The sequence below is a fragment of the Balaenoptera ricei genome, chromosome 2 (genome assembly GCF_028023285.1).
Source record: "Balaenoptera ricei isolate mBalRic1 chromosome 2, mBalRic1.hap2, whole genome shotgun sequence".
In the NCBI taxonomy this organism is placed as follows: domain Eukaryota; kingdom Metazoa; phylum Chordata; class Mammalia; order Artiodactyla; family Balaenopteridae; genus Balaenoptera; species Balaenoptera ricei.
Window position 1 is genome coordinate 327,380 of NC_082640.1, and position 13,966 is coordinate 341,345.

Consider the following 13,966-nt stretch of genomic DNA (forward strand, 5'->3'; position numbering starts at 1 on the left):
AATTAAATATCTATTGTATCTGGCATTAGCTGCAGGTAAAAGAAGAGAAGATGGGAGGCTAATGTTTATTTAGTGTCTGCCATGTACCAGGCACTTTGTTAGTTACTATACATGAGGTTTGGCGCCCTCACTAAGATTTATAGCTTGCCAAGAAGAAAAAGCATGTACATACAATCCCTGCAGTTGTGGTGTAGCAGCTCTTATGAGTAACAGTTGGTTTGAGTAGCACCACCAGAGGTTTGTATGCACCTGATCTACCTGAGGTTTACATCTCTCTTTGAATATGAAGTGAGGTGTGAAGGGTATTTGTCAAACAGCCAGGAAGTTAATAATACCAAATCACACCTTTTATAGAGCGCTTGAGTTTACAAAGTGCCATCAGAAATTAACTCATTTAATCCTCATAACAATTCTAAGACGCCGGTCTTGTTCGAAGAAGTATACTTGTGCCGACTGAGGGGAAAAGGCTCAGAAGTCTAGGTAATGCAAAGCGGTTATACGGTGGCTGGGACCTAAAATTAAGATAATCTGCCTTCGCGCAGAAGACTCTTGCCACTGCAATGCAGCTGTTTTGAGCAGCTATTGAAATCAAAGAGCACCATACTCCCCTGACTCAGTCCTCTTCCGAGTACGTGCACCAAGGAAGGACGGTTAAGTGAGGGTTGGAGAAGGGGAAGGGCCTGCGAACCGGGTGAAAACACACCCGGCGCTCTCCCTCTGCGCTTGCGCAAGGGAGGGGTTGCCCTCTCCGGAAGGACGCCTGGGACTTGGGTTTGCGCCGACGCAGAGCTACCTCCAGGCGGAACCCGGGCGTGCGGGGCTCCTGCAACCTAAACACCCGGTGTGAAAGGAAGGTGGCCCCGGCGGGGCGGGGCGGGGCGCATGCACGGCAGCTCCCCCTGGGGAAGGGCTGAGAGGCGGAGCGGGGCGGCCAGCTGTGAGCGGAGCGGAGCAGGGTCAGGATGGACGAGGACGTGCTGACCACCCTGAAGATCCTCATCATCGGCGAGAGCGGCGTGGGCAAGTCCAGGTGAGGCGGCTCTGCGGGCCGTGACGAGGGTGTCGGGGCCCTTTCCGCCTCGGTGGCCGCTGTGCCCTGGGCCGCGGCGGGAACGGTAAACGGCGGCGGCCGGGCGCGGCCCGGGCTGGGGCGGCCTCCGCTCGCGGCCTCCGGGCCTCCCCGCTGCGCGGCCCCGCCGCCCCGCCGCCCCGCGGCCCCGCCGCCTGGTCCACGGCCTCTGCCAGGCCCGGCTCCCTGGATCGCTTCGCCTCCTGTCGCACTCAGAGGAAAACAGTTCCGGGGCCGCCGCCCGGCCGGCGGTTTGCTGTAGAGGAGCCTAGGGCGCGGCGGGCGGGCTTGGGCCCGAGTCCGGCCGAGGGCGAGGCCTCTGGGCCCCGGGGCCAGGCTGCCCGCACCCCGCGAGTTGAGAGGTGTAGCTCCACCGCTGGGTTTCGGCCGGCCGGCCTCGGAACACGTCAAGCTCTGCACGGCAAGTTTCGCGACGCCGTAGGTCGCGTTCCTGGCCTATTATGGTGCACCCCGCAGCCGCTTTTTTTTCTTTTTTCTGTTTTTGAAAATGAGTCCGTTGTGAAAGAACTCTTCAGTCTTCTGATTGCTTAAATAATTCACTTTAGTCTAAGGCGGTAGAGCTTAGGCTGTGGGCCGCTTTTGAAAATCAAGTGTGATTGTTACTTGTCATTGTGCCGCATCATGTAGCGGTGAAAGAACACATTAGCATGTCTCTCTTCTTTCTTGACGCTTTCTTGGGGGGAAACAACGTTGACAGTAGTTAGAGTTGAGTATAAGGGAAGACGTGGAGCCTGAGGCGTATTGCAAGAGGGCTGTGATTTCATCCACATCCTGGGACAAAGTTCTCCAGTGAAGGTGTCCTCGCCATATGATTACGAGCTTCTTGTATTCTACGCTGCTTTGATCTTCCAATAATATCCACATTCCAGGAGCTGCAGGCAATTTCATATTTTAGCTATACCTCCTGATAAACTTATCTTTCACATTACTTCGTGAAGTCTTATTTTTTTAAAGTACTTGAGTATTTGAAACCTTACTCTGTAAATATATTCTGAAACTTTGTGTTTTTAAAGCATGACAGTACATTTTCATAGTTTCTCTCATTTAATGTACTCTGCATGTTAGAGTGAGGGATTTGTACCTAAGAAGGAATAAATTAATGAAACACTATGGGCTAAAAAGATAGTGTGATTTGTGTGTGTGTGTGTTACTTAAAGGGCTGAATAAAATCATTTTCATGATCACCATCTATTGTATTTGAGGGTTAAAAAGCTAGGTAATATATAAACATTGTCTTAATAGGAATTCCTTGGCCTTGTGACCATTTTCTTCCTGAGTTGTGACCCTCATTTAGGTGAAGACGTATGAAATTGCTGATTTTGAAGTTAGGAATGGTTGAATGTCATTTCATGTGGTTCAGCCCCAAACATGGTTGATTGGCACCTTTTCTAAATGTATTAGATGGGTGATTACTTGAAGGCTAACTGCAGTGCAGTGTTCACATAATTGAAGTTCTTCCTCTAGAGTAAAATCTGTTAAGTGGATTTACTGGTTCCCTTGGTTCCCTCCCCTCAAACAAATTTATTTGGATCTAATATGCTCCAGACTTTTTCTCAGTAGTTAGTGGTGAATTATCAACTACTCACTGCAAAATTTTAACACCTTTACCTCTTTCAAGAAAGGATTGCATTTAACGAGAAAGTTGGCTTATTTTTCTGGCTATATATACATTTTTGGTGTATGTCATATGCTATGGAAAAAACTTTGAACACTTTCTGGATAAGAGGAGAATAAATGACTCTTTAGAAGCCTATGCTTTTTAAGGTAAGTACAAAAACACTTGTCATGGATATAATCTTACAGGGTTGTTCTAACCAGTGATTTCTATTTCTTTATAAATCTAGAGTTAGTGGAAGTGATACATCACTTGTGTTGTTGAGATATCATTGCACAACAAAGGATATCTTAACTAATTCAAACTAGTAGGTTATTTCTCCCGTTTATTTCGTACTTGGAGTGTAATGAGCATGTGTGAGAGGAGCCAGGAGATGAGAATGATGAAACTGGTGCTGCCTCTTGTGTGACCTTTGTCACTCAGACACTCCAGGCCTTCATTTCTTTGTTCGAAAAGTGAGGTTGGGTAGAAATCTCTCAGGCCCTATCACATGTTAAATGTGTAATAGTCTTTGATTCCGTGGCTAGCCATAGTGAAGTGAAGAAGTAGCAAGGTGTTTCAGAAACTGGGACGGATTATGGAGGCCTTCTGTTATTTAAGTTGCTGTCCCTCCTGTGCCCCTTATATCCCATCCTTTTTGACCAATTTCATTTGTAAATTGAGAAATGCATGTTAGTTATAATCGCACTGATTAATTACAGATTTGGTCTTCTCCAAGTGGAATGGTGGTCTCCTTCCATCTATAGCTCTGCATGGAGAGTATTTTGCTCCTTTAACTTTGAAAATATGAAGGCTTAAACATACATCCTTTAGAGCAGTGGCTCTTAATCACTTTCAGATTGTGGGTTCCTGTCAAAATCTAATAGAGAAATAGACTCCCTGCCTAGAGAAATGTACACATAGAATTTAGAATACATTTCGAGCTAATAGGTTACCCCTGGCTAAGATCCGCTGCCTTATACTCGAAGCCTGTGTTAAAATTTGTTGCTTTACACCCTTGTCTTTCCTGACAAAATACCATTAATGACAAGCCAAGAAAAACCCCTGGCTTAGTGTCTGCCACGTTGTCGATGTTTAATAAATAATAGCCAATACCATTGTTATTATTTATGTTATTATGGTGTTATCATTATTACTACTCAACAAGGCTCTACGTTTTTGTAATAATATTTTCTTTGGTGACTGAGTATAGATACACAACCTTTCTATTCTTAAATTGTGAGTAACTGAAATTTTTAGTGAAATCTTCACTTTTATTGATTTGAAGTTTAATGTTGGGGAGAGAAGAAAATTCTTATGAGTAGTGTTTTAAGATTCTTATTAGTGATGTCATCTAATTCATGTTGGAGGTAAGTAAAATTAGTTATAGTCAAGAGTGTTCAATGTTAAGTAGAAAAATCTACAATATGATTCTTTTTACTTTGCTTTTGTGGTGCTGGTTTTATGATCAACAAAAAGCAAAACCAGGAAAGGAAGAGTTAATCCTTCAAATAGAATATAATGACACTGGGTTTGGGAACTACCAAGAGGCCATTACGTTTTGCAACACTGTGGACAAAAAAAAAAAAAATCTTTAGCAGCAATAATTATAATCTATAGAAATATTCATACATTTTTTTCCTGCAATTCAGACATGAGATAGCTATTGCCTTGATTTTATTAATGCAAATAGGTCAATAGAATGGTCTCGTCCTACTTAGGAGATCATGTGAGGGGCAATTGATTAATTTTATAAATCTAGGGCTTTAACAAAAGCTTAGGTTTTATTTTTGAAGAGCTTCTAATAACTGACACTTCTGCCTTATGTTAAACAAAATAATTCTGGGAGACAAAATCTTGGAGTACTCTTATGGTATCTTTTCATTTCATGCCTTCCTTTCTAGTTTCTTTACCATTTCCTAGGTTAGTCCTTCATGATCTCTTACTATAATCATGGCAGTTGTCTTCTGTTGTTTTTCTTGTATTTTTTTGCTGGCATTAAGTTTTCAAGATAAAGAGCAGTTCCTGCCATTCCTTTCGGTGAAAGCTTTTGGTAGCTCCATGTTGCCTCCTTGATTTCATACACGCTACCCAGCGTTTGCCAGAGGCTACCTGCTCTGGCCATCATGTGACCTTTCTGCCTTTACTTTTTATTATCTCTCTTTCCACTTAGGTAATAATAGTCTTACTACTTGTTTCAAAATGCTAGACTTCACACCTTTCTGTTTTTACCTGAATTCAGAGTGAATTATGCATTAGATTTTTTTAAAAATTAATTTGTTGCATTCCAAAAGACTTACTTTTCCCCTTTTTGTCCATGTCAGTTAAAGTGTCACATGTTTGCTAATACCATTTTCTCAGAAGGACATACCAATACAGTTATAAAAAAAACAAAAAACACAGTCGTTTTCACACTTGGGGAATTGAGCAGGGGAGCATGGGGAACCTATTTTCTAGTAAACTGCTTTGTTTTTGGGATTCTTTAATCGCCGTTCCAATAATTTAATTCCTCTGTATATACCTGCACTGAGGCTGTATTTCTGGGAGCAGACTACATCAGCTATTCTTATCTGCATCTAACTGGTGACAAAATACAACAATCAGGAAGATTTATCAAGTGATTAGAAAGAAAAGCCAAATTACTAATCTGTCTCTTTAACGTCTCTTTTAGCCTGCTCTTGAGGTTCACAGATGATACTTTTGATCCAGAACTTGCAGCAACAATAGGTAAGCCTATGTTTAAAAATTTAGTAGAAATACCAAATATTTTCTTGCTTCAGACTGTTTCATCTAACTCCCCCTACCCATCCTCTCACCACCCCATTGCTTCCATGTCTGTCAAAATCTTATTTGTCTTTCAAGTCTTAACTTTGGTAGTCATTAAATTTCTGAATCTTTGTAGATCTCACCAAGCAAAAAAAGTCCTTTTCTGTTGTCTCATGGTACTTTGTTAACACTGCGGATATTACGATTATCTGTATACACATTCCTGTGCTATGGGTTGTCTGTTATTTAGCAGCCTACAGTCATTTGAATGTTTATTGCATGCCAGGCACTGTCCTAAGAGGTGGGTTATAATGTTCAGTAATGCAGACTTGGTCTCTGTCATAATGGACCTAGCAGTATCACCCAGCAGTAGAGTGTGTTAATTTTGTATTTTTAGTACAGTACATTTAGTACAGTACATTTTGTATATTCAGTACAGTATCTGGCATGTATTCTGGCAGCATATTTATTGATATTAGTTATTAAAGACTATTAGAAGCAGTAATACATAAATGCCTTTTAAAAATGAAATTTAGATTGCCTGAAAGTGGTTTGCCACACCAGCTTATTAGGATATATGAGAAGATAGAGCTAAATATTCTCGTGTCACATGTTTAGGGAGTAGGTGACGATGTGAAGGGACAAGAGACAGCTTGCAGCAGTAGGAAGAGCTGAGTCAGAGCAGGATAATAGTCTTGGATCTGCCTTGAATGTTGTCATCTTGAGCAAGTCATTCACTTCCTTGTCTTCTGTAAGTTGAGGAATTTTGGTGAGAGAATACATTTTTCTTCTAGCTCTAAAATTTCATGATCTGATGAGTAGAATGTAGTAAAGATGATCCTTGTATTATTATTAGGCAAAATAAAGAGTTTCTATTAACTGGGTTGATTTTTTTCCCTTTTTATTGTTAAATAATTTCATACTTAGAGAAAAGTTGTAAAAATAGTTCAAAGAATTCCTGTATATCTTAATCAAATTCCCCAAATGTTAACATTTATCACATATGCTTTATCATTCTCTCTCTACATACACATACACAGTATTCTTGCTTTTTTCGAATGGTTTGAGAGAAAATTGCAGACAGTGTCTTCAGTGTCTTTAACCTCTAAGTACTTTAGTGTGTATTTTCTAGATGAACATGGATACAGTTCTCCTGTATACAGACAGATTTCATCAGTTGTCCCACTGATGTCTTATATACCAAAGAAAGAGAGTTGCTTCTGGTCCAGAATCCAGTCCAGCATCACATATTGAATTTTGTTGTCATTTTTCCGTAGTCTCTTTTAATCTGAACAGTTCTTCACTCTTTCTTTGTCTTTCATGGCCTTGACATTTTTGAAGAGCACATACAGGCCAGTTATTGAAGAATATCCTTCAATTGCATGTGTCCGTGTGTCCTCATGGTTAGATTCAGGTTATGCATTTTGGTCAGGATTTCCTCAGAAGTGCTTGTCAGAGCATGGTGTATATTTGTGCCATTACTGGTGATGGGACTTGGTTCCTTAAGATGATGTACACCAAGTCTCTCCACTGTAAACTGTCATCCTGTCATTCCAGCTATGGTGGTTGTCCAGCTGTGGTTTTTCAAATTCCATCCTTCCATTTACATTTCTTATTTAGAATTCCGTAAAGAAGAGTTCTTCTTTGTTTCTTTCTATCAGTATGAGCTCACGGTGCCTCTAAATGTTTAATAAATTCTATCAGGCATTACTTAGCTTTTGTATGACGTGTTAACATTGACAGATTTACTGTTATGTGTGTAAAAGGGAATCATTTAAAACACTAGTAATTCAAAATCTATTTAATTTGGTTTTGGTGTATTATTTGCTCCTTTAAAAAATGAGTTATTAATAAAACTTGATTTTGCTCAGAACATACCTGGTATTGGATAAGCGAGGAGTAGAAGAATAATAACTGGCAGGAAAATAAACTTGCCTAGAGTTAAAATTTTCCTAAGGGAGTGATCTTATATATACTATAAACTATCTGTCTTCATTTCAAACCCAAATGTAACTGGGGACTTGCAGATTGACAGATCATTCGTTGTCTTTATTACTAAAAAGGCTTTGCTTTAAAAGCAAATACTAAGATTGTAGCATACTGATGAGAATATACATAATTTGTTCCCCCAATGGGCCGTGGGTCTTGAGAAGTATCTTTTACATTTCGGCATCAGATAGTTTTCTGCCCTAGGTTATAACCGATATACATGAGTTATTGAAATAAAAATAATTAGCCCAGTTGTTAATGGCCATATGAAAATTAGTATTTACCTCACAGTGTAATAGTAAGGAAAGCACACCTTTATCTTTCAGTAATATAGAGAGACACTCAAGTTTCTGTCTTGTATAAAATACTCTATTAAGGTAATTGTTGGATTTGGGGTTTGAAGATGGTACTATAGAGTTGGCATTTTCTTCTTTTGCTTTCTGGCAATTGACTAATAACAAAGAGAGGGAGAAACTAACACCCCAACCCCATAGTCCACTATACTAGAAGGCGGCTAAAGCGCCAAGCCACAAAACAGGTGGTATGGCTGCCGAGAGCAGTGGGGACCAGACAGGCCGCCTGCAGGAGAAAGTGGGCGATGCCAGGGCTGCAGACTTCGTGAGGTTGAGGGGCCCGCTGTGAGGTGCAAAACCTGTATCCCGTGTCTGTAAAAGCAAAATGGCTTCCTAAGCTAATGGCAGGAGTTGCCCGGCATCTGGTTTGGTCTTAAGCAGTTGGGAGGGTGAAGCCAAACAAGGAGTCATACAAACCAGCCATTTTTGCATTTTGTCTGTCTCTGTAGCTGTAGGGGAGGAGATGCCTTTGAAAAACCTCAAGGTTGCCTATCTCCTCCGAATGTTGAGAAGTAAAAAACTAACTGATTCTCATGTAAAACCCCGAATCAAGACAAAATTTTGCCAGTGCAGAACTGATCCACTATGGCTTTCTGCATGAACCTCCTGCAAATAGCTTGTCCAGGAAAACCTCACCACTTTCAACTATGACTTAGTAAAAAAGAATCCAGCTCAAGGCCACTACCACCATTCAAGAATCGAAAAGGAAGAAAGGAATGGAAAAACAAAGGACAGTTGAAGAATCCTCACCAGAAAAGAATATTTCTGTAAAGAAGATTGAAAATAATGACCAAACATTTTGCCATGAATTTAAAAGCCTTAATGGAAATATTTATCAGTGAGAGCACAAAACAGTGATATAAGAGGTCGGGGAAGAGATAGTGCGACTACATGAGAAAACGCAGTGTGAGCTGATTGAGTGGAAAGAAAGAAAAGATAAGAAAATAAAACCATCACTGAAATGAAGGTGAGATTGGAAGGATCACAAGGGACAGTAGAAGCTGGGAAACACAATAAAGAACATAGAAGCTAGGAATGGAAAAGTGGGTAGAATTTACCAAAGTGAATAAGAATATTAAAACAAATTAGAGTGAGAAAATGATAGATATGGAAATCAGAAAAGGAGATTTTACAGTCTGTTTGAGTCTTAAAAGAAGAAACATAATGAAACACAACCAATATTTAATGATATATAATCCGAGGTAATGTTTCTGACATAAAAATAAACACACACAGACAAAATTGTAAGAATATTTTGACCAGGTTTTTGTTTGTTACATGGGAATGTTTGGGGGGAAAATAATAAGCATTAGATTTCTCTTTTTGCTATGGTCAGGCCATAAGATGGTGCTTAATTAGGTCTTTACCTGAGGTATTTAATCAACTGCATAGATACAATTGGTTGAAATTTAAGCATGGATATAGAAAGTAGTTACATTAACTTTATATAGTATGATTAAATAGGCAAAATTTGTTTCATGCTTTTTGTTTTTGTTTTTTTAATTTACCCTATTTTAGGTAACCTTTGAATACAAAAAAGAGCACTTTAAGTAAAAATTTTCAAATAAAGAAATTAGAAAATTTAAAACTGGCTCTCTGCTTAAGACAGGCTCACAAACTATTTCTTAATCTCTAAGACTTACAATTGTTACAATATGTGAAAGTGTTTTTTGAGGGTTGATACATTTCAACTAAAGTTAGACAAATTTTGCTTGTTGGTGGTTGACTTTAGATCAGTGATTCTTATCACTCCCTTGGTAAGTTTTTAGAAATACCCATGACTGTTTGGCTTCTAAGGGCAGGTGTCAGATCTGTTTCATCCACAAGTTACCTTATAGTTTGGGCTTACTTAACAGAAAGATAATTTAATTAAAATGCAAAGTAGTTTATACATCTTGTTTAATGCCACAACATAAACTTGTTAAGATACTTGGGAATATGAGATAATTCAAAAAGTAAAACAGAACTATTCTATTTCATATAATTTCATTCAATTAAACATGTTAAAGTAATAAAAATGGCTCTGACATTTCTTTATTTAGAATAATGACAAATGGTCTTGATCATATATAGATTGTTTCTTTCTTCCATTCTACTTAGAGGCTTTATTAGGAAAGGTTGTGATTTTTTTCATATGCCTTTTCAGCACTGACTAATGGTTGATAGACCTTTTTATACTGAAATGTCCTTGCTTTCCTAGATAAGCCTTCACTCATTTTGTTTGACATATTTCTGGATTCTGTTGACTAATTTAGAATTTTTACATCTATTTTTGTATGTAAGATGGTCTCTCCTTTTCTGTATTTTTAAAAAATCAGAATTTGGTATTAAAATTGTGTTAGTTTATACAATGAAGGAGCTTTCCGTCTTTTTAAATTGTCCTTACTTGCTTAAATACTACTGAAATTATCTGTTCTGTGAAGGTTATATTTCATCTGAGTCAGTCTGATCCTGCTTCTTCCTCACTGTTACAACCTCTTCGGGTTCTCTGTTTCTTAGGACAGTCTTAGGAGTGCAGCTAGGAAGGAAAATCCCAACTCACTTGTTAAGTTAGTTGCATGTAGAATCTTTTTTTTTTTTTTTTTTTGGCCAGCACACAGGATCTTAGTTCTTGGTTCCCAACCAGGGGTGGAACCCGTTCCCCCTGCAGTGGGAGCACTGGACCATGAGGGAAGTCCCTGTAGTATTCGTTTAAACTCTTCATTATCTGTGTTTATGTTCCCTCATTTCTAAACTTGTACATTTTTTTGGTCTTTTCCTTAAGGAATGTATCTATTTTATTGTTTGAGGAATTGCTTTATTTTTTCCCCTCTTTCTCCTTCCTACTTTTATTTTGGTTTATTTTGTTAGTTTCTTAAGATGAGTATTAAGTTCCCTTCTTTTTAGTCTTTATTCTTTAATAAAGATGTCCTCTAAGAACAAGTTTTACTGTGTCCCATAGGTTGTGATAGGCTGTTTGTTTTTCATTGCTCTCTGCATAGTTTAAATTTTCAGTTTTGCTTTCCTCTTTGAATATTTGAAATCTTTGATTTAGGAATGTGTTTCCTAATTTCCAGGCTTTTTTGGGTTGTTTTAGTTCTTATTTATTGGATAATGCCTTCCATTTGGAGTAAAGCCACCCACCCCTCTGCCAGCCTCACGTCCATCAGCAAGAGTCAGGTTAGGCTCAGAATTTAGCCTACTTCTGACAAGACCTTCCTCCACCCCTCTTTCCTCTGCAGATGTTCTTATCTTGCTACTGCTAGCCACCGTAAGACCATCAGGCCTCCTAACCGTTTTTCCCTCTAAGTAGTCTCCACGGAAAGCCCTGGTGTCTCTTCGTTTCCCAGACTCGGATCTTTGTAACGTTGTTCACCTTCTTTTCTTGCCTCCAGTGCTCACTCCTCAGCTCTGTCTTCTGGGGGAGCAGAGCACTTGGCACATTTCATTGTTAATACTCTTTAGGTTGTTTGCAAACTGAGACTTGGGGATCTAGGTCCTCCTAATCTTGTTCTCCTTGGATCCTTAAAGCTTTTATGGTATCTGTTCTCCTGCCTCATTTTTCTGCTATGGATTCCTCCTAATGTATTTTTCATTTCAGTTATTGTATGGTTCATCTCTGTTTGTTCTTTAAATCTTCTAGCTCTTTGTTAAACATTTCTTATATCTTCTTGGTCTGTGCCTCCATTCTTTTTCTGTGATCTTGGATCATCTTTATTATTGTTACTCTAAATTCTTCTTCAGGTAGATTGCCTATCTCCACTTCATTTAATAGTCCTTTGGGTTTTTGTATTGTTCCTTTGAAACATATTTCTCTGCCGCCTCATTTTGTCTGACGTTCTGTGTGTGTGGTCTCCTTTCTGCAAGCTTCAGGGTCGTAGCTCTGCTTGCTTTTGGTGTCTGCCCCTGATGGGTGAGGCCGGTCATGGGGCTTGTGCAGGCTTCCTGGTGGGAGGGACTGGTGCCTGCCCACTGGTGGGTGGAGCTGTGTCTTGTCCCTCTGTGGGCAGGGCCGTGTCAAGAGGGTGTGTTTAGAGGTCGCTGTGGGCTCAGTATGACTTTAGACAGCCATCTGCTGATGGGTGGGGCTGTGTTCCTGTCTTTCCAGTTGTTTGGTCTGAGGTGTTCCAGCACTGGAGCCTGTAGGCAGTTGGGTAGAGCTGGGTCTTGGGGTCGAGCTGGACATCTCCGGGAGAGCACACACCGATTAATATTACCTGGGCACAGGAATTCTCTGGTGGTCCAGCATCCTGGACTCAGCACTCCCACCCCAGAGGCCCAGGCCTGACCCTATTTCCTGGCTTCTGGGGTCTCCCGTGTCCTCCCTTCCACTCCCACTGCCCATGCAGGTCACAGCGCTGTAGGTGCTGCAGCAAAAACACCTGAGACCTTTAGGTGCAGGTAAAATGCCTCAGAGTGGTTACATACATACCTTTCACATCTTTTGTGAGATTTAGCCCTAAGTATTTTATAGGTTTTTATGTACAATGGTAGTAAATTTTTTAAAAATATTGTTTCTTTTCATTACTATTAAATAGAAATACTGTTGATTTTTTAAACGTTTATTTAGTGTTCTCCAACCTTGCTAAACTTGCTTATTCTTTCTAGGTGCTTTTTTTTTTTTTTTTAAAGAGAGGCTTATTTATTTATTTATTTATTTATTTATTTATTTTTGGCTGTGTTGGTTCTTCGTTTCTGTGCGAGGGCCTCCTCCAGTTGCGGCAAGCGGGGGCCACTCTTCATTGCGGTGCGCGGGCCTCCCACCATCGCGGCCTCTCTTGCTGCGGAGCACAGGCTCCAGACGCGCAGGCTCAGCAATTTGTGGCTCACGGGCCCAGTCGCTCCGCGGCACGCGGGATCCTCCCAGACCAGGCCTCGAACCCGTGTCCCCTGCATTGGCAGGCAGACTCCCAACCACTGTGCCACCAGGGAAGCCCTAGGTGCTTTTTTAATCCCATAGATTCCATTGGGTTTCTATATTCTTCCTTTCCAATCTGGATGCCTTTTATTTCTTGTTTTATTGCCTTGGCTGAAGATCTCCAGTGCAGTGTTGTGATGAGAGCTGATATCCTTCTTTTGTTCCTGATATTAAGGGGAAAACATTCAGTCTCTACCACTGAGTGTGCTGTTAGTTGTATCTTTTCATAGATGCTGTTTATCAGGTTGAGGAAGTTTCCTTCTATTTCTGGTTTGCTGAGAGGTTTCATTAGGAATGCATGTTGGATTTTGTTAAATTCCTTTTCCACATTTGTTGAGATGTTCATATGAAGTTTCTTTTTTGGTTTAAAATAGTAAAATCCACATTGATTTTTTTTCTCCGTGTTATATCAACCTTTCATTTCTGAAATAACATCACTTGGTTGTGCTGTACTGTTCTTTTACACCTATTTGGATGACTTATGGTAAAATTTTGTTTAGGATTTTCATCTATGTTCATGAGGGATATTAATCTGTAGTTTTCTTTAATTATAGTGTCTTTGTCTGGTTTTGGTATCAGGGTACTGTAGAACTCATAGACTGACTAAGGAAGTATTCATTCCTCTTCATTTTCCTGCAAGAGTTTGTTTGTAATGGATTATTATTTAAATGTTCAGTAGAATTCATTTGGGGCCTGGAGTTTTTTCGTGGAAAGGTTTTATCCACAGATTTAAATTCTTTCATAGATATAGGATTCTCCGGTTATCTATTTTTTATTGTGAAAATATACATAAGATAAAATTGACCATTTTAACCATTTTTAAGTGTATGATTCAGTGGCACTAACTATGTTCACATTGTTTTGCAACCATCAGTACTATCCATTTCCAGGACTTTTTCATAACCTCAAACAGGAACTCCACCCATTAAGCAATAACTCCCACTCCACATTTCCTCTCAGTCCCTGGTAACTTGTTCTGCCCTCCGTCTCTATGAATTTGCCTGTTCTAGATACCTTGTATTAGTAGACTCATACAATATTTGTCCTTTTGTAATTTGCTTATTTCACTTAACATAATGTGTTTAAGGTTCATCCATGTTGTAGCATATATCAGAATTTCATTCCATTTTATAGCTGTATGTATTGGAATTTCATTCCATTTTATGGCTAATAATGTTCCATTATATGTACATACCACATTTTGTTTATCCATTCATCTGCCCATGGACACTTGAGTTGCTTCCACCTTTTGCCTTTTGTGAGTAATACTGCTGTGA

The 13,966-nt window shown here is 39.7% G+C and overlaps 1 protein-coding gene across 1 annotated transcript in view; it reads left to right on the forward strand.

The window, feature by feature from the left end:
- Window positions 1-754: 754 nt before the first annotated feature.
- Window positions 755-13,966, forward strand: part of RAB18 (RAB18, member RAS oncogene family) — a 31,830-nt gene continuing 18,618 nt past the window's right edge. The window contains exons 1-2 of the mRNA XM_059909186.1: window positions 755-1,030; window positions 5,356-5,411. Coding sequence (XP_059765169.1) covers window positions 963-1,030; window positions 5,356-5,411 — 124 coding nt within the window. The 5' untranslated portion in view covers window positions 755-962. The remainder of the gene's footprint in view (window positions 1,031-5,355; window positions 5,412-13,966) is intronic.